The following is a 19643-nucleotide window of genomic DNA, read 5'->3' on the forward strand; positions in this document are numbered from 1 at the left end:
AACTATATCCATTTGTATGCAGACCCGTCCTTTGAGTGAACACAGGCCCTCCCCCGCAACAGCTTCCAATCCCAGAAGACCTTTTCTCCCTAAACATTTAGTCTGTTTCAAGTACCTGGATCAAGTCCTAGCAGAGAACAATAAACCTCTCCCAGTTCCTTTCTACACCAGCTGTTACGGGACGTGCTGTAACAAGAAAAAAAATATGTCTGAAGTGCTACAGTAAGTGAGGGTGCAAGAGTGTGGTGTGATTGGTTGAACCGGCAAAGTGGGGCAAAGGGCTAACCTGAAAGGGGAAACTTACCAATAAGCTTCCCAAGAAGGCTGAGAATGTGGGGTCGGAAAGGGCAAAGAGGAAAAGTTGAGAGAGAACGCAGGCTATTGATCTGAAACACCCTCCAGCTGTTCAGAACTCTACCCAGATCTGTTACAGGGCCACAGGCAGGCAGCCCACTGGGAACTTTTGCTGCCTATGCATGACAGGCCTTTGGTGCTTATATAGTTGTTCCCAACGAATTTGAGAATTAACCCAGAAGTGAGAGGCAGAGCAAAAAGTTAAAAATAGCAGACGCTGTTGAGTGTCTTGGCTCTGCTCCAGAGGAAATATCGGGAGGTCTGAAATAATAACGCTGCAGCCCTAAAGCCCACTTACTAGGGAGTCAGTCCTATGAAACGCAAGGGGAACTTTACTTCCAAGAAAGCATATATAAGACAGCCGGGTTCCATGGAGGTCAGAGGGTTGTGAGAACCCCGATTCCTTTTAAGAGCAGGGTGTTGTTTACAGCAGCACACAGTAACGCTGCAAAACTCGCCCAAGTGCACAAAGGAAGCCTGTGAACTAAATCCACGGGCCCAGGAGTCCAGGACCTTCAAACAAGCAGAAGTGACTAAAGGACTATATTTGTTCCTTGGCACTGCCCATACCTCCGCCTTCCAGTAGTTCCTCCTTCCTCCTGTCCTTGCCAATGAGAGCGAGATAGCAGGGATTACTCCCCGTTATTGGGTCAGCTGCAATTTCCACAAACGCTGCTTTGTCTGCTTTAAGGGAAATGGGTTCGATGGGGGAGACTGGAGACTTTGATCCCTGTGGTGTAAAAGTAGATGGAAGATCCTGGGCCAATGCACGGCTGGGAACACTCCCTGCAGGCTGCTTACCCGCCCCCCCGCCGCGCTTTAAGAAACTTGGGGCACCCCCCAAAAACATATACTGGATACGCCTCTTTCTTTTAGGTTCAGCTGTCTGTTGCTGCAGGGAGGCGGCGGGGGGAGCGCGGCTCCTGCTCCCGAGCCGAAAGAGGCTCCCGAGGGCTTCGCACTTCGCCCAGTCTCCCTCCTCCCTTTGCCAGCGAAGGAAAGCGAGGCCGCTTCCGCGGTTCGGTCCCGAAGGGGACCCGGTCTGCTCATTCGGGCCGGAGACGTCGCGCCGGTTCCCCCTCCTTCCCTGCCCCGACTTGGTTTGCCCCGGCAAACTCTTTTCTGCCACTGGTTGGCAAAGTGGGATGTGGCCCTTGTCTCCACCCAAAATGCACGTAACGGCCTAATGGACGGGGAAGGAGGCAGCCCCGGCGGGCGGTAGCGGTGCGGGGCCCTCGGAGCGAGCGCGATCGTCCTCGGCGGGATCTGTCGGAAGGACGAAGAGGTACCTTGGTCGGTGGGGGGGGGGGAGGCGGATCCTGTCGGGGGTGGGGTGGCTGAATGGTGCGTGAAGCCGTAAAGGCTTTTGCAGAGAGGGGAGTCCCGCCCCATGTGCTCGGGAGGCCGTCGGATCCTGCAAGCATTTCGCCTGCTCAGGAAGAGACGGGAACGTGGGTGCTCTGCTGGTCCGAGGAGATCGTAGATTTGTGGAGTTGGAAAGGGACCACGACGGTCATCTAGTCCAACCCCTTGCAATGCAGGACTCATTTTCCCTACGTGCGACTCGAACCCACAACCCTGAGCTTAAGAGCCTCATGCTCTACCTACCAGAGATGCCAACTTCAATAAAATATTGTGGGGGGTGGGGACGACGACACGCACCAGGTAAGCCCCGCCCCTACATCATCGATCACATGACACGGCACATGCACACTGTTCGAATGGCAATGCCCATCAACCCTAGGAGTTGGCTTCTATGCTACCTACTGAGGTATCCCAGCTGAGATCACCACCAGCACTATTTTGCAGCTCTTTTCACCAGCTCTTTAAGGGTGACCTTGGGCCAGGCGCATGACTTTCAGCCTACCCAGGCTCATTGGATTGTTGCCCTGTGTCAAATAGAAGAACTGTTTCTGCTGCATAAAGAGCTCTGCTGGATCAGGCCAAATCAAGGCCCACACAGCCTGGCAGCCTGTTCTTGGATGCTTCTGTGGAAAGCCTGAAAGCAGAACCTTAGTGCAAGCAGTGCTCTCCAACAAATGGTCCTCAGAGGCCTGTTGCCCTTGCCGTTTGGGCTCCTCTTCCATTGACTTCTCTAATCCTCTTTTAAAGTCTGATCCAAGTGGGTAGTCATCATTGCTTCCTGCGGGAGAGAGTTTCATAGCTGGAATATGTTTGTGTAAAGAAGTGCTTTATTTTACCTGTCCTGAATCTTCCAACCTTCAGCTTCCCCAAGAGATGGGGGAAACCTCACACTTACACTTGCTCTCACCTGTTGGGCGTGGGCACTGGGCACACACTCACTCATCTCATTTACCATCTTTTCTAAGCTGCTTGAAAGAAAGGTGGGGCAGAAATAAAATCAAACTCTTAAAGTCAGAGGGCAGTTGCTGTCCTATCACTTCCTTGTCTCCTGGAAGTCAGAAGTTTCCATGTCTGCAAAAAGAGGAGCTGGGGCTCTTTCGGAAGTCAGGCCTGCCCCCCCCCCCGGCCCACATACTCTTACCTCTAATTCTACAAAATCTCAGGCAGCTCATTCTGCCCCCATCCAACTGTCAGTGGTCAGCCACAGAGCATGAGGCTCTGAGCAAGCGCAGAGTGCATTCGTGCTGACAGCTGTAATTAGTCAGTTTCCACAGATCTTATGGGAAAGGGGATTGCTAGTCTGATTAGGGTTGAGCTCAGGGCTGCAAAAATATAATCCATTAGATGAATCCATTTTTTAAAAATGCCCTCTCAATTCAGGCAGTAGTTATAAAAAAGACATACACAATTTTTAGAAATTCTTATGTATGTGATTATATATATATATATATATATATATAATCACATACATAAGAATTTCTAAAAATTGCAGGTGTTCACAGCGAACTATAGACAGACTATAGAAGAGACATTCTCAACTTCTCTTGCCCATGGGATAAGGTTTAACTTACATTTATTTATATATTTAATGAAAAAAGAATTCCATCTCTTCTTTCCACATATGTGTTTGATGCCGCTCAAAAAACTGCACAGCAGCTTAACACAACCACCTTTAAATCAATAGTGCCTTTATATATATATATATATAAAAAGTATATTAATTTATACTGGGACCAAATGTGGCTTTTCTGCAATGACGGAAGGCACTCCAATCACGTGTTTTTTTAAAAATGGATTCACATGTGCCAGATGTGAGCCCTGGTATTTGAAGTTGGTTCAGTGACTAAACCCTTCTGAGCTGTGTCTCGGGTTATGCATTGGTTATTAGCAATGGGGAAACCTGGCTGTCCTAAGTCAGAAAATTGGCTTGTAATGGGGAAGATTATACAGAGATTTTTTTTCCCGAGCATCAGGAAGGGTGTGCGTGTGTGTGTGTGCAGTCACATGGCCACTTAAACTTCTGTTTAAGTTTGAAGCTTGCTGTGTTGACTCAACATGGTTTGCTCTCTGATAGCAACACTGAGTGTGAGACCATTCATGGTTCCTAAAAACTTAATAAACAAATAGGAAGTAGGTCATTGAGTGTCTACTGCTGTGAACATTACCACAAGTGACAATGTTTACAGCACCAACGTAAGTCGCACACACTAAGAGTGTGAAACACACATACTCATTCACCTCTGACAAATAGTCTTTCTGTCTCCTGTATAAAAAACTTCTGGAGGAGAAGATGGATATGTGTGCTCGTTTATATCAAAGAAGGTGTTTGGCTTTACCTTACCAGCCAACCTAAATCTTCCTTTCTCCTTGAACTTAATTCTTATTGACTTCCCTCTCCCAGCATATCTTGCAGACAACAGTTCACCTAATTCTTTGAGACAACATTTTAGACAGAGCAGATAACTGAAGACTGTTGCAGTGGTCCTTATAAATCTTTATTTGCTCCCTGCAGCTAAACAGGGAAATGTTCCCATGATTCGAGAGAGAGTTCTTTCAGGTGTCCAATCTAGCAAGACAGTGTGCACACAAACTCATTCACCCCCTAGCCATTTTTGTTGCTTTCTAAAAATTGGTGAGCTTGTTGGATCAAGAGCACTGCATCTAACTCAACCACATAATAGGCTAAATTTGTCTTTCTATTTGTCTACATTAAGGTTGGGGGACTTTTATTTTTTTTTATTTTTTTTTTTTTTTTTTAAAATCTTTATTGCTCTTTAAAAATATTCTTACATATCTCACATGTGTGAATAAGTATATACAAAAAAGGAAAAACAAACACAATCAAAACTTACGTGCATCTACATTCAATATCTAAAAAAGAGAAGAGAAAAGAAAAGGAAAAAAGGGAAAGAAAAGGAAAAAGAAAAGAGGGGAAGGGAAGAGAAAAAAAAAAAAGGGAAAGAAGAAAAAGAGAGAAAGGAGACCAAAGGCATAGTAAGGAGTCTCCAGTTGACATTACATAATTAAACTTCAAAAGATGTACTTCCACTGCTTTAACAACGCTTCATTTTAAGTAAATTACCTTGTTATAGCTGTCATTTATACATATTCCACAATTTTTACAGATCTTCCAATCATCGCTTTATTAGCTTTAATTCCTTTCCTTATTCTAAGCACAACCAGTATCTTCTGTTCGTATCTTGCTTCCCCAAATATTCATTTATATATTTCCATTCGTTTTTAATTGTTTCTTTTGAGATACCTCTGATGTAATTCGTCAGCTTCGCAAGCTCCAGATACTCTACTATTTTACTGAGCCATTCATCTTTTGATGGTAACTGATCTCCTTTCCAATATTTAGCCACCAGCGTTCTTGCGGCGGTTGTTACATATAAAAAAATATTTATTCTGTCTCTTGGTACTTCGTTAGTGATTATTCCCAATAGATATAGCTCTGGTTTTTTGCAATACGATGTTTTGATCAGCTTTTGCACCTCTTTGTGGATCAAATTCCAAAATTCTTTAATTTTGGGACAGGTCCACCAGATATGGAACAACGTCCCAGTCTGGTTTCTACATCTCCAACACTTGTTGTTATTGGATTTACTTATCTTGGCTGTTTTTTCTGGTGTTAAATACCATCTATGGTGTACCTTCATAAGGTTTTCTTTTATTTGATAAGAGGCGGTGAATTTGATATTTTTTGTCCAAAATTGGTTCCATTTGTCACTCTCTATTTCATGCCCGATATCTTTTTCCCATTTTATCATATTACTATTTTTTATATCTGAAGTCCTCTGTTCGCCTTTTAGTAATCTATATATTTTGGATAATATTTTTTGTTTACAAACAATTATTTCATCTATTCTTGTTTCTTTTTCCCCGAAACCTCTATTTTTTACATCTTTTTGGAATGTTGCTCTCAATTGAAGATATTCTAGCCAACTTATGTTTAAGAATCTTAAATCTGTATAATTTTTTAATTTCGGGTTTTCTTTCTGTTCTTCCACTAATTCCTTGTATATAGGCCATCTCCTTTTAGTCGTATTCTTAAAAGTTGAGGTGGCCTCCACCGGTGAGATACACCAGGGTGTTTTTTGCATTATTTTGATTTTAATTCTTTCCCAGACTTCAATCAGGGCTTTTCTTACCAGATGGTTATTGAACCTTCTATGCATTTTTAGTTTCTCGTAAAAAAGGTACCCGTGCCAGCCGTAGAGCTTGTCCCAGCCTTCCAATTCTAATGTTTCTTTGTTTTCTAATGTAATCCAATCCTTAATCCAGATCCACCCTGCAGCATCATAGTAAGTTAATAGATCCGGAACCCCGAAGCCGCCTACTTCCTGTTCACTTAACATAATTTCTTGTTTTATTCTCGCTTTTTTCCCCTGCCAAATAAAGTCTGCCAGATCTTTTTGGCAATTCTTTAGATACTTCGTCCCAATGATCACCGGTGCTATCTGAAAGAGGAATAGGATTTTTGGGAGTATCATCATTTTTATCATTGATACCCGTCCTAATAAAGATAACTTTAATTTCTGCCATTTTTTAAGTGATTCTTTGACATCTTTCCAAAGTCTGACGTAATTATTCTTAAATAAATTTGTATTGTTGTTGGATATCCACAAACCTAAATATTTGGCTTTAGTTTCGATTTTTAATCCCGTTACTTCTTCTAATCTTTTTTTCTCCATTTCCCCCATATTTTTTGTTAATAATTTGGATTTTTCTTTGTTTAGCTTGAAGCCTGAATTCTTCCCAAATTCGTTAATTTTCTCTAATGCTTCTTGCAAACTTTCTGTCGGGGATTCCACTGTAATAATTACGTCATCTGCGTATGCTTTCACTTTATAATTATAATTTCCCACTTTTATTCCTTCAATTTTCTTGTCTTCTCTTAATGTGTTTAGGAGAATTTCTAGTGTTATAATAAATAACAGTGGGGAGAGGGGGCAACCTTGCCTAACGCCTCTCTCGATTTCAAAACCTTCCGACAGCTCATTGTTTATGATTAATCTTGCATGTTGTTTGTTATAAATACTCTTAATTCCATTCAAGAATTTCTCTCCAACTTTCCACTTCTCCAAATTTTTCACCATAAATTTCCAGGAAATGCTGTCGAAGGCTTTTTCGGCGTCCACCAGTAACATTGCGATTTTTTTGCTAGGGTTTAGTTCTGCATATTCCCATAAATTGATTATTGTTCTGGTGTTGTCTTTAATTTGTCTCTCGGGGAGGAAACCCGCTTGGTCTTTACCTATCACTCTTTTTAATAATCTCTTTAATCTATTTGCCAGCACCCCGGTAAAGATTTTATAGTCTATATTTAATAGCGATATCGGTCTGAAATTTTTTGTTAATTTCAGATCCGCACCTTGCTTAGGGATCAAAGTTATCAAGGCATCTTGCCAAGAATTAGGGATTCTCTTTTTTTGCAGAATCTCATCTAATATCACCTTTAGCTTTGGTGTTACTATCTCTTTGAATCTTTTGTAGTATATTACTGGAATTCCATCCGGGCCAGGGGATTTTCCTGTTTCCATTTTATTTATTACATCCTCAATCTCTTCTGTTCTAATTTCAGCATTTAACATACTATATTCCTCATCTTTAATTTCTGGCAATTCTTTCCCATTTAGGTAATCTTGCATTTCCCTTTCTTCCTCCCCCTTATCTTGATATAAATTTTTATAGTATCTCCAGAATTTTGCCTTAATTTGTTCCGGGTCTGTTAACTCCGCCTCTCCATCCATTATTTTGTTTATCACCCTATTAGCTTGTCTTTCTTTGGCTAGCCATGATAACATTCTCCCTGGTTTATTTGCCTGTTCAAAATATCTTTGTTTTGTCCAGAGAATCCTCCTTTCTACCTCTTTATTTATCATGTCCGAAAGATGAGATTGTAGGTTCCTGATACTCGATCTTAATTCTTCACTCTTCGGGTTTTTAACCAACTCCAATTCCTTATCTCTTATTTGCTTATTCATTCCTATAAAATTATTGTTCTTCTCCTTCCTAATTTCCTTCATCTGTTGGATCCCAAATCCCCTCATATACGCTTTACTGGTGTCCCAGATTACCATATTATCCGTTGTTTGATTTTCATTTAGTACAAAAAATTCCTTTAGTGTCTCTTTTGCTTTATTTACTCTTGCCTCATCCCTCCAAAGTTCTTCATTCATCCTCCATCTCCCACTTGTGCATTTCCTGAATTTCATCTCTATCGACACTGGATTATGATCGGAGATGGATTTATTTAAGATTTCCGTTTTTTCCACATTCAACATTAATTTTTTTGAAACCCAAATAGCGTCAATCCTCCCTCCAGATTTGTGTACTTCAGAATAGTGGGTGATGTCTTTAACATTTGGATTCTTAGTTCTCCAGGCATCGTATAAATTTAGATTAGTGACCAAATTGAAGAAAGATAAGGGGAGTTTACCGGAGTTGGATATTTTTTCCCTATCCGTTCTATCCAGGTCGATTGAGATCACACCATTCTGATCTCCCATAAATATCATATCTTCCCCTACAAAATCCCAAAGTTTATCCTCTAAGTTCCTGTAGAACTCCTCTTTCCTGTTATTGGGAGCATAAAAACCAACCAAAACAATTTTTCCAACTTCTGATTGTATCTCTACAATTAATATTCTCCCTTCTTCATCTTTAAATAATAACTGAGGCTGTAACCCTGGATTGATGTACATTACTACACCTCTTTTTTTCTCTTCCCCCGCCGCTATAAATTCCTTTCCCAGTCTTGCGTTCTTTAAGACCCTTGTATGAATTTGAGAAATATGCGTTTCTTGTAGGCATATGATATCCCATTTTCTTTTTTTCAATGTACATTCTACCCTATTCCTCTTTAGCTTGCTGTTTAAACCGTTTACATTCCATGAGACACATTTCAACATCGTAACTGTAATTCTATCTTTATTCACCGTTTATATACTTAATGAGGAAGCTCTAAAGAGGAAGAAAAGGAGGAAGAGAGAGGGGGGAAAATGTTAAAAGAAAGGGACAAAGAAAAAAGAGGGCACAGAGAGAGAAAAGAGAGAAGAAGAAAACAAAAAAAAAAACAAAAAAAAAAACAAAGTCCACGACGCCCAAAATGCAAAGGGGCGACGTCTGTTTAAAAATACACATTCCCTGAACCAGTTACAGTTTAGTCGATCGAGAGGTCCCAAGGAAGGTCAAGATGTGATTAGTCCTCTGTTGTTCCAACCGCCACTTTCCCGTCGTTTCAGTCGCTTTGAATACTCTTTTCTGGACGTTTCTCGCCGCCCAGCTCCTCCCAGTACTTTCTCCAGAAGATTTCAGTATCATCCACGGATTTAAAAAGCCTTCTTCTTTCCTTAAATGTAAACGAGAGCCCCTCTGGGAACTCCCATTTGAACAAAATTCCATTTTTCCTCAATGCTGTTGTTATAAACTTATAGTTCTCCCTCTTTTTAAGCAGGCGAGTCGGGATTTCTTTCATTATTTCTATCGTATTTCCGTATATTTGAAGTGGTTCTACTCTTCCTTTTAGCAAAAGCTTATCTCTCAGCAGTCTTGAGTTTAAAAAGATGAGGCAGTCCCCTGGGCCTTTCCTAATTTTGGTTTTATTCACTCTTATTCTGAAAATTTTCTCTATATCCAATATCAGCTCCTCTTCTGGCACTTTCAACCACTCCGCAATTGCTTTGGTGATTATTCCTGGAATGTCTTCATCCCGGTTTTCTTTGATACCTCTCAGACGAAGAATCATCTCCTTCTGCCTCATCTCCAAAACAGCTAAAGCATCCAAAGTTTCTTCATGTATCCTCTTCAGTTCGTCTATTTCCATTCTATCTTTTTCTTGGTATCTTTTGATTTCTTTTTGTTCTGACTGCGTCTTTTTGATGTTCTCTTCTTGTTTTTGCAGCTTCTCTTTAGCCTCTTGCACCATTGCGTCTAGTTCCGTCTGTTTGGCTGTCATTTGGTTTACTTGGCCTGATAACTCCAAAATTAGACTTGAGTTTTTCTCAATCTTACTTCCCATGAGCTCCATCTTTCCGTCCAGCGTTTTAATATTCCCGTCAAGCGTTGTTAGTTTGTCACCTATATTTTTTTCCATTCTTTCCATTACTGCCATTAGCTCTTTCATCTCCATACTGGTGTCGTTTTCTATAATTGAAGTTCTACGTTGGTGACTCAGAGCTGCTGCGTAGCTACTGGATGCTGTTCCTTTTTTAGTTCCCATTAGCGTATTGCCACAATTTATAATATTTCAGTCTCTTTTTGTTTTAACTTTGTGTTATTAATTTTGCTACAATACCCGCTTCTTTCCTTTTATAGGGAGTTCCCTTTGGGAGTATTCCTTAGCAACTGTCCATATCCACTCCTCTTTTCCCTAAATTTAAATTTCCCCTGTATTTCTCAGATCGGCCACTGGGTGGCGTGTGTTCAGATAGTCTTTTTATTTCCAATTGCCGTTCTATTTGTGGCCACTTGGGGTCGCGCTTCTCTCTCTCTTACTTCTCTCCTTCCCTCGCTTACGATCTATTTTCCAGCACCTCTTTGTCTTCTCCTTCGGCCCTCTCACTTATCTCCTCTCCTCCTATGATGGCGGCCCTTCCGCTGACTCAGCTTTCTCAAAGTGTTCCGGCTATTGGTAAAATTGTTTTTATATCTCTTTCTCAGGGGAAAAAAAGCTTGAATTTGTATATTTGCACGCTCTTCACCTTCCCGCTCCCCCTTTAGCGGTTTCTCTCTTTCTCTTTCTCGTGCGTGCTTTATTAGTTTCGGTTTAAGCCGTCTGATATTATTAAGTCCACAGGGGGTGGTTTACGATACTTTCACCACAGTCTTGGTTGTTTTATGACAGATATTATGCGTTGTACCGCAGCCCCCCTAGTTATTTCTGTCCGTTTCTGCCGTTTAGCCTCTCAACGTCCTCTCCCTCCGTTGTAACCCCCTCGTTCCAGGGTTGTGTTCTTATATATCTTTATATTTAATCCTTCCAAATTCGGGGGAGTTTGTTCTTTTGCAGTCTATATTTTAGTGGGGGAAAGTTCGGCGCCGCTTTGCCGAGAGTTGGGGCGTGTGTGTTGCGGAGGGGTTTATGCCCGTTTGCACGGAGGTCCTCCCAGTCAGTGCTATCGCGCCCGTTCAAAGTTTTTTAGGGCAGGAGACCCCAAATCGTGCCGCCGTGGGCTTCTGCCCCCAGGATCCCCCCCTGGGGTCGGTTGACTCACGCTTCGTCGCCCGTTTTCGCCTCCTTTCAACACCGGTCCGCCTCGAGATAGCAGGAGCGCGGATCCCCACCCGGCACTAAGCACGCCGTCCCGGAAGTCCAGGTTGGGGGACTTTTAGGCCCAATGGGCCAGTTTTTCTATCTCCACCCACCCCACAGACCCAAGTGGGGAGTACACTTGTCAATCATCTGATGTCATGATAACATCAGGTGACTGATAGGTGGGCAGTCCCACCCATCTCAAAGTTGACCCGTGGAGGTGGGGCAGGCATCTGTTTTGCCAGCATGTTCCCCACAGAGAGAATGCGCTGGCAAAGCAGCACCCAGCAGGATTGAACTCAAGTGGGTTCGGTTCTGCCGTCTGCAGGAATCTGCTTCCCCAGCTGTTCCCTGTTGGGAACGTGCTGGCAAAGCAGCATCCAGAAGCACTGGCACACCCACACCCACCAATCAGCTGACATCAACCAGAACTGATGGACAGGTGGGCATGGTTTGGAGGGAAATGGCTTTGTGGCCCAAATTGGAACTTCACTTGGGCCAAGACTGTCTCACAAACTGGAGCTTCCCCGCCCCTTCTCTGCATCACGGCAGGTGAACTCCTCCCTATTCATGTGGGGATGACAATGTCTGTTGTATCATCTTCTTTCACCATAGTGTAGACAGTCCAGCAGAGTCCCAGATACCTCCTGAACCCGAACAGGACTTGAGCACCATGTCTCAGCAGCTTCTCTACCGGGCTCTGGTGTCGGCCAAATGGGTCTCAGAAGCCATCAAATCCCCTCAAGCTGGGCTGGCTGTACGGCTCCTCGACGCCTCCTGGTACCTCCCCAAAATGAAGCGCAACCCCCGGAGCGAGTTTGAGGAGCGCCACATCCCCGGAGCGTCTTTCTTTGACATTGACCAGTGCAGCGACCGCACTTCACCGTACGACCACATGCTCCCAGGCCCGGCGGCTTTTGCAGAGTACGTGAGCAAACTGGGGGTTGGCAGCGACTCCCATGTCGTGGTCTACGATGCAAGTGACCAGGGCTCTTTCTCTGCCCCTCGCGTCTGGTGGATGTTCCGGGCCTTTGGGCATGACGCCGTTTCCGTCCTAGATGGCGGGCTGAAGAACTGGCTGCGCGAGGGGCACCCCGTCAGCTCTGGGAAGAGCCGCCCTGTCCCTGCGGAATTCCATGCTTCTCTGGACAGATCGCTAGTGAAAGCCCACGAGGATGTTAAGGAGAACATTGAGGCCCAACGCTTCCAGGTGGTGGATGCTCGGTCAGCCGGGAGGTTCACTGGGACGGAGGCAGAACCTCGGGAAGGTAACACGTCTCTTTAGGCCTTGAGGGTAGAAGAGTCCGCTTCCTTTAGCTCAGCGACTGAGAAGGAAAGAAGCAAGGGACAGGCATCAGTGCAGGATACAAAGCCTCTAGATCAGGGATGAGGGAACTGCAGCCCTCCTGATGGACTACAAATCCCATCATCCCTGACCACTGGCAATGCTGGCTGGAACCATTCTTATCATTTATTCCATTTATATACCACCACCACCACCACCACCCCCTTCATCAAAACACCACAGGGTGCTTTGCAACAGACAACACAAATATCAGGGCGGTAACATAGTATTTGTGCAGTTATGTAAATACAGTGGAACCCCGGGTTACGCACGCGATCCGTTCCGGGTCGCCTTGCGTAACGGGCGTGAGTAACTCGAACACACACAAAAAAACATGAAAAACTGGAAGTCGCGTGATTTGAGCGCTTCTGCGCATGCACGAAGTGCGCAGAAGTGTTCTGCGCATCCGGTGGCTGCGCGTGCTCCGGAAAACACTTCCGGGGGGCAGGAGTGCGTATCCCGAACGTACGCAACATGGAGCGTACGCAACACGAGGTACGCCTGTACAGTACATTTGATATGAAATCCATAACACAATACGTTTTCTCATGAAATACAGATTCTCGCAACAGCATGGGAGGAGAAAATCAGCCGCAGGGTATCTTAACATAACAAAAATGTTGCACAAATACAGAATCTTCTCTCTAGTCAAAGTAGCTCTCCATCCTGGCAGCCCACAGAAAATGCCATACCCTCCCAGCTCTCACCTGGGAGTGCCTCCCTACCTCTCACTCAGGGTCCTTCTGTCATCTATCAGCCACTTTTCTGTGAGTGTGGTCCTTGGCCCCCAATGACATCCCAGAGGGGGAGACACCCAGGGGTAATTCCCTGTGGAGTCCCCCCCCCCTTTGAGGTGTCTCCCCCTGGCGTTTGCCCATCATTGGGCAACCTGCTGTGTGCAGCATCACTGACTTCTCTCCCCATCCTGAAACACAGCCATAAGGAGCTTAAGTCCCGCAGCATCTGAAGGGACACTTTCTCCATCTCTAAGAACCTTTCTAGGTGCTTTCATTCAAGGCCTGGTCAAACGCTTGATAGATATGAGTGCAAAGTCTTGGTTCTGGAGATCTCGGGGTTTTTTTCTACCTCAAGTCACATGTATTCAATGGACGAGGTCTGTAGGGTTGTACTGGAGAACTGGTGCCCTTCAGATATCGTTGGGTTAAAATTCCCACCATCCCTGGCAATGCTGACCAGGGCTGAAGGGAGTTGGAATCCAACAACATCTGGAGGGCTGCCTGCAGACTCTCAATGCAGAAAGATTTACCTTACTGTGCCCGATGCACAGTTTAGATCTTTGCTGGGGACACCGTAAAAAAACAAAACAAAATTGTTTTATCAAGTGCTCTGTTTCAAAATGATTCCTGGAACACACTTTAGGCTTAAAGGGTTTCCTCTCCACTTACTAGCTCAGTGATCAAGCAGGTGCAAGTTTGCAGCTATGTCTCACTGTCATAGGTGAGATCCTGCTTATATATAGGCCAAGTTCTGCAGAGGATGCTCACACACTGTTGCTCACATGGATTCATTTAAATCAGGCACCCACCAAACTCGGCCCTCCGAATGTTTTGGGACTACAACTCCCATCATCCCCAGCTAACAGGACCAGTGGTCAGGGATGATGGGAGTTGTAGTCCCAAAACATCTGGAGGGCCGAGTTTGGGGGTGTATGATTTAAATGAAGGCGATTTGAATTGCAAGGAAGAAGAAAATGAGCATTGTAGATCTGCTTCTTCAGCAAGTGTGTGTCCTAAGTGGTGGGTATAACTGTTTTTTAATACTTTTTATTTTGTTTTAACTTTCTCCAGGAATTGAACCTGGTCACATCCCTGGCTCGGTGAATATCCCTTTCACTGACTTCCTGACTGAGTCTGGCTTGGAGAAGAGTCCAGAGGACATCCGCAGCTTGTTTCAGCAGAAGAAAGTGAATCTCTCCAAGCCCCTGGTGGCCACTTGCGGTTCAGGGGTCACAGCCTGCCACGTGGCCCTGGGGGCGTATCTGTGTGGCAAGGCTGATGTGGCCATTTATGATGGCGCATGGGTGGAGTGGTTCATGCGGGCACGGCCTGAGCACATCATCTCAGAGGGGAAGGGGAAGGGGAAGAGCCTGTGAGTTTTTGGCCTCTCGCCTCAACAAGGGGCAGAAACATTGCCTTGTACAAGGGAAGGGCCTGGACTTCAAAAATCCTGTCTTAAGATGTTCTTGCCGATGTGTGAAGCATTTCAACAGCAAATATGGGGTTCCGCTGTCCCTTTGTTGGGCATGAATGATGTCCTTTGTTCACTGCTGCTTGTCTGGGTGGAAGAATGCACTGATCATGGTATGGCAAAATAAGGGTGTCAGGTTGCACAAAGGAGTTGTGGAGGTCCAGTCACATTGGCCAAACCACAGGAAAGGGTTACGTACGGAATCAAGCTAGCACTTTGACTGTGGCAAATTATCTCATCTGAATACACAGTACCAATCGTTTCCCTCTTGTGAATTGAAATCTGGTTTACTTTTTTTTTAAAGTGAATTCTGATTTTTTTAAAAAATTAAAAGCATCTTAAGGTACTTTAATTTTTCAGTGTGTTCGTTTGTTCTGATGTAGTTGCTTCCAAAGCACTTTGTTCAGGACACCATATGTTGTAGATCACAACTTGAGTTACCACAGTTCTGGCACTTGACCACAGCAGCATAAATATCAGAAGGACATCGCCACCTATTGAATGAAGCTGTATCCGGGGAAATGCACAAGCTTCCTGACTACACAGAGCTCTTAATTAGGCATAGGCAAACTCTGCCCTCCAGATGTTTTGGGACTACAATTCCCACCACTAGTCCTGTTAGCTAGGGATCATGGGAGTTGTAGTCCCAAAACATCTGGAGGGCAGAGTTTGCCTATGCCTGTCTTAAATCTTTATGTGGCCAAGGTGGGAAGGTGGTTCTTAATCGTCCATGGAATAATAATAATAATAATAATAATAATAATAATAATAATTTATTTGTACCCCTCCCATCTGGCTGGGTCTCCCCAGCCACTCTGGGTGGCTTCCAACAAATATTAAAATACATTAAAATATCATAGATTAAAAACTTCCCTAAACAGGGCTGCCTTCAGGTATTTTCTGAATGTCAGGTTGACCTCTGATGGGAGGGTGTACCACAGGGCGGTGCCACTACCGAGAAGGCCCTCTGCCTGGTTCCCTGTAGCTTTGCTTCTCGCAGCGAGGGAACTGCCAGAAGGCCCTCAGTGCTGGATCTCAGTGTCCGGGCTGAAAGATGAGGGTGGAGACGCTCCTTCAGGTATACATGGAAGGTGTTATAGAAGGGCAGGAGCATCTTATGGTGAGAGAAAACCCTGTTTGCTTCAGGTAACTTGGTATTATTTACCTGGAGGTGATCATTAAAAGTCAATTTCCTAGTTCCACTTTTTGATGACTAGTTACAGGAAAGCATGCCAAAGCCACAAATGCCTTCACTTTAAAAAGTGGTGTATGCTTGTTTTGCCCAAGGCAACAGTCTCAGTTGGGGAATGGGATTCTGGCTCAAACGCGGGGTTAGGTTGGACACAAAGTACAGGGATGCTGGGGCACATATTGCTAGCACCAGTCCCAGATCCAGGAAGCAAAGTTGGTCAAGTGTAGTCAAGTCCAAGCAAGGCAAGCTCAGCCAAAGCAGAGGGTCAGTCCAGAAAAACAAGGTCAGGCAAAGCAGAGATCCAAGTCCAAAAAGCAAACAAGCAAGGTGGGTAGCACCCTTGATATCCCCATGTGAAGTTAGTCTGGAGTCAGACAAGGCAGGGGTGAATATTTCATATAGTTATATTGCATTAAACAGGACTGCTGCTTCCTTTAAGCAGCTGGCTTCAGCCTCCAATGAGGGTCAAGCCTGTTCTCTTAAAGGGGCCCAGCCTGTTTTAGGAGCTGTGGGTTCTGGTAATGTGGAGGAGGCTGTGGTTGTGCGGTAATGTGACAGCTTTAGGCGGGAGATTTGCAGTCAACATCCGGGAGTGGAAAGGCCAGCTGACTAGGCCCCAGCTGGATCATCTCCCTCTCACCCTCCACTCTGCGGAGATTCATCGACCTCTGGCTCCAACGTAAATCAGCGACTCAAGCTTGCTGCCGTGAGCACACTATGCATAGCAGTGTAAACTGCACAACAGAAGAGGCTGAGGCTGTGGATACATACTAAAACTACAGATTTATTCTACATAAATCAGAACAAAGAAAAATGTCATCTCTCCTTGCCATCTTCTTGGAGAGAGTCTAAAAAACAAAAGCAATACACAGAGCGGAAGTTCCGCTCACGGGACCCAGCAGTCTGTGCTGGAATGTAAACAGACATGTGACACGCAACAATCCCATGTCTGCAACAAAAGGTGGAATGGAATCTCCAACGCACGGGCCCTTCTGGTCCTGGAACTTCTTATGAGGTAGGGATGTCACAGGCTGGCTCAGAGGGCAAATCCTCCCTGTCAAATATGTCCTCTGAATCCATGAGGTTTTCCCCTGAGGATCAGCAGTTGGAGCCCTTGGTCATAACACTTTGACTCCCCTTGATAACAGTGCTATTATGATATATAAAAAGTAACAATCGCAAATGCTCTTTAAAAGTCATTGCTCTTTTTTGCAGTTTAATCTTTGATATACCTAACACAGGTATTTATTAACTGCAGAGTCCCTCCCCTCTGCCCCCAAAAAACTGGCAAAAGAATGGATATGAATTATACATCGGCAGCAGAAGCATATATGAGAAAATGGATTGTGCTCCTATTAAGCTGGTAGAGTGTTGATATGATGTGCTTTTAAAATGTGAAAGCCCTTTTGGCTGATAGAAGTAGCTCAGATGTATATATCTGAGAGCCACTCTTATGAGCATATCTCCCCTTCCAACTCTGTTCTGTTCAGCTGCATTGGAGTTTTTTGTTTTTGATAAAGGCTTCTTCACTGAAAAGCAACAAGCCTGGAAGAAATATATAAAATGATATTTGAATTTGGCTAATTCGCTGTACTGCTGTTTGGATATGGAACTTGGATAGATTGAACAAAATAAAATAAAAAATTCCTTCCAGTAGCACCTTAGAGACCAATTAAGCATGCACGAAAGCTCATACCAAGAACAAACTTAGTTGATCTCTAAGGTGCTACTGGAAGGAATTTTTTATTTTATTTTGTTTTGACTATGGCAGACCAACACGGCTACCTACCTGTAATTGGATAGAAAGGTTTGAAGTGCAATATACAGGGATATTTCACAGGTAGTAATTTATGTGGTTATCCCCTCCCAGCCGCCCAGCTTTCATTCTAAAGCCATTGCAAAGGGTGGATGAAAGCCCATCTAACTTCCAAAGCTCTATGCCACCTGATATACATGGAGCTAAAAGCTGGGGTCAGTGTCTTGACCCTCTAACACAAGTACTTCCATCTGCAAACACTGATCACACGAATGCACCTTATAGGCACACCTAAACAAAGTTAAGGCTGTACACCTTTGCATGAGGCTGCACACCTGGAAATAGGTCCACTGAATATAGAGCAATGCAAGGTGTGCCCGTGGCAAGTGTGTTCATTTACAATGAAGTCATTCAGCATGCAAATAAGTAGCGATCAAAAGCCCAGGATCCCAGAGGATCTACTTTGTGGGGAGCACTGTAAGAGATGTTGATCTGAGTGCTTGTTGAGCTATGAACAATCATAACCATGTTCTGTATGCATTCCTCATTCAAAGGAGCTGTTAGCACAGGTGGGTGGAGGCAGGCTATCGCCTTCTGGGATCTATGTTGCTTTTTAAATAGAATCTTGATTTGATTCACCAACTGGAGCCAGGTGCAAAAATAGTGACTGGGGTGGGTGGACATTTAAAATTCAGAAATGGATGGTGCTTGAAGACATGCTCACCTAGGAATTTGTTTTCAGTACCAGAACTGGGCCGCCTTCACGCCATATATTTAAAGCACTATGATGCCACTTTAAACAGTTGTGGCTTCCCCCAAAGAATTCTGGGAGTTGTAGTTTAAGGGCACTTACTCCTCTCCCAGAGCTACAATTAAGTTTTCTGTGAAGAGGAAGACTGATAGTTAAACCACTCTGGCTGTGAATGTGTGCTGTGGATGAGCCACTCTGGCTTCATTATCCTTTCTTAGGAAAACTGAGCCCTGGTTCCCTGCCCAGCCTTTGTCTCAGCAGCCTAATTTTCATTCTGGGGGTGAGCAGTGGTGGTGATGGGGAAGGCTTTCATCATTCTCAGCCAGTGGAGCCAGTGTTCAAGAGTGACTGGGGTTGGAATCCTAGAACATCTGGGGACCCAAGGTTGAAGAACACTCTGTTCAGCAATTGCTGAGAGTCCAGAACCCTGCTGTAAATCACCCAGAGCCGCTCCAGGTTTCCCAAATCAAATGGGCAGTACTCTCCCTGTGGGGTTGGATTACCTGGGGGTGCTAAGAGGCAAGCGGGCAGCAGGGGGGAGGTGTAAATGACTATCAGACTTTGAGAAGTTTGTATCACTGGATCAAGTTCACCAACTTTGTTAATTAAACTAAATAGGTTTACAGACATACCTTGGAAGTCGAACAGCTTACTTCCCGAACGTTTTGACTCCCGAATGTCACAAACCCGAAAGTGACTGTTCCGGTTTGCGAACTATTTTTGGAAGCCCTGATGGGGCTTCCACGGCTTCTGATTGGCTGCAGGAGCCGTGCTTTGGTTTTCAAACGTTTGGTTTTCAAACGTTTTGGAAGTTGAACGGACTTCCAGTACGGTTCCGTTCGACTTCCAAGGTATGGCTGTAATTCGATTTTGCATAAATGTGCAATTAACTGTTACTGTTTTGATTTTTGTGTGTGTTATTATCTTCCTTCGTGGGTCACGCAAACAGCTATTCTGAATAATGCACTGGGGATAAGGGTTTTAGAACCAAGTGGGTGGTGGATTGAAAAAGATTGGGAACCACTGATCTAAATTGACCTTCTGCCAACTCTTGTCCTAGTTTCTGATAACCTGTAAACAACGAAAGACACGCACACAGCCCCTTCTTCAAACTGAGGCTACATACCATACATTTAAAGGATATTACCCCACACCCAGCATCTTGTGAGCTGTGGCTTGTTAAGGGTGCAGGGAATTGCAGCTCTGTTGGGGGGAACTACAATTTCCAGGAATATTCCAGGTGGAAATATGTGGGATAACCAGCCTCATACAACCAACATGCTTAAGTCTAATAAATGCATGAAGGGGTTAATATCATGGAGTTAGCTGTCCTGCTAGACTTAGCTATGTCCACTTCCTTTACCTTTGGAGGAACTAGTTACAGGTAGGTAGCCATGTTGGTCTGCCAGTCAAAAC

General features: G+C 44.3%; 1 protein-coding gene across 2 annotated transcripts; it reads left to right on the forward strand.

Annotated features, from left to right (window-relative positions):
- The first annotated feature begins 86 nt into the window (after window positions 1-86).
- Window positions 87-14824, forward strand: MPST (mercaptopyruvate sulfurtransferase). Of its 2 annotated transcripts, none has more exons than XM_033161739.1 (3): window positions 87-222; window positions 11591-12243; window positions 14129-14824. In XM_033161739.1, exons 1-3 carry the CDS (start codon window positions 206-208, stop codon window positions 14431-14433), a joined length of 975 nt encoding a protein of 324 aa, XP_033017630.1. In that variant the 5' UTR covers window positions 87-205; the 3' UTR covers window positions 14434-14824. The 2 variants fall into 2 exon arrangements, with proteins under 2 accessions (XP_033017630.1, XP_033017631.1); XM_033161740.1 differs by lacking the exon at window positions 87-222 and adding an exon at window positions 1267-1639.
- The last annotated feature ends 4819 nt before the right edge of the window (window positions 14825-19643 follow it).

This window comes from Lacerta agilis, chromosome 10 (assembly GCF_009819535.1).
Source record: "Lacerta agilis isolate rLacAgi1 chromosome 10, rLacAgi1.pri, whole genome shotgun sequence".
Classification (NCBI taxonomy): Eukaryota; Metazoa; Chordata; class Lepidosauria; order Squamata; family Lacertidae; genus Lacerta; species Lacerta agilis.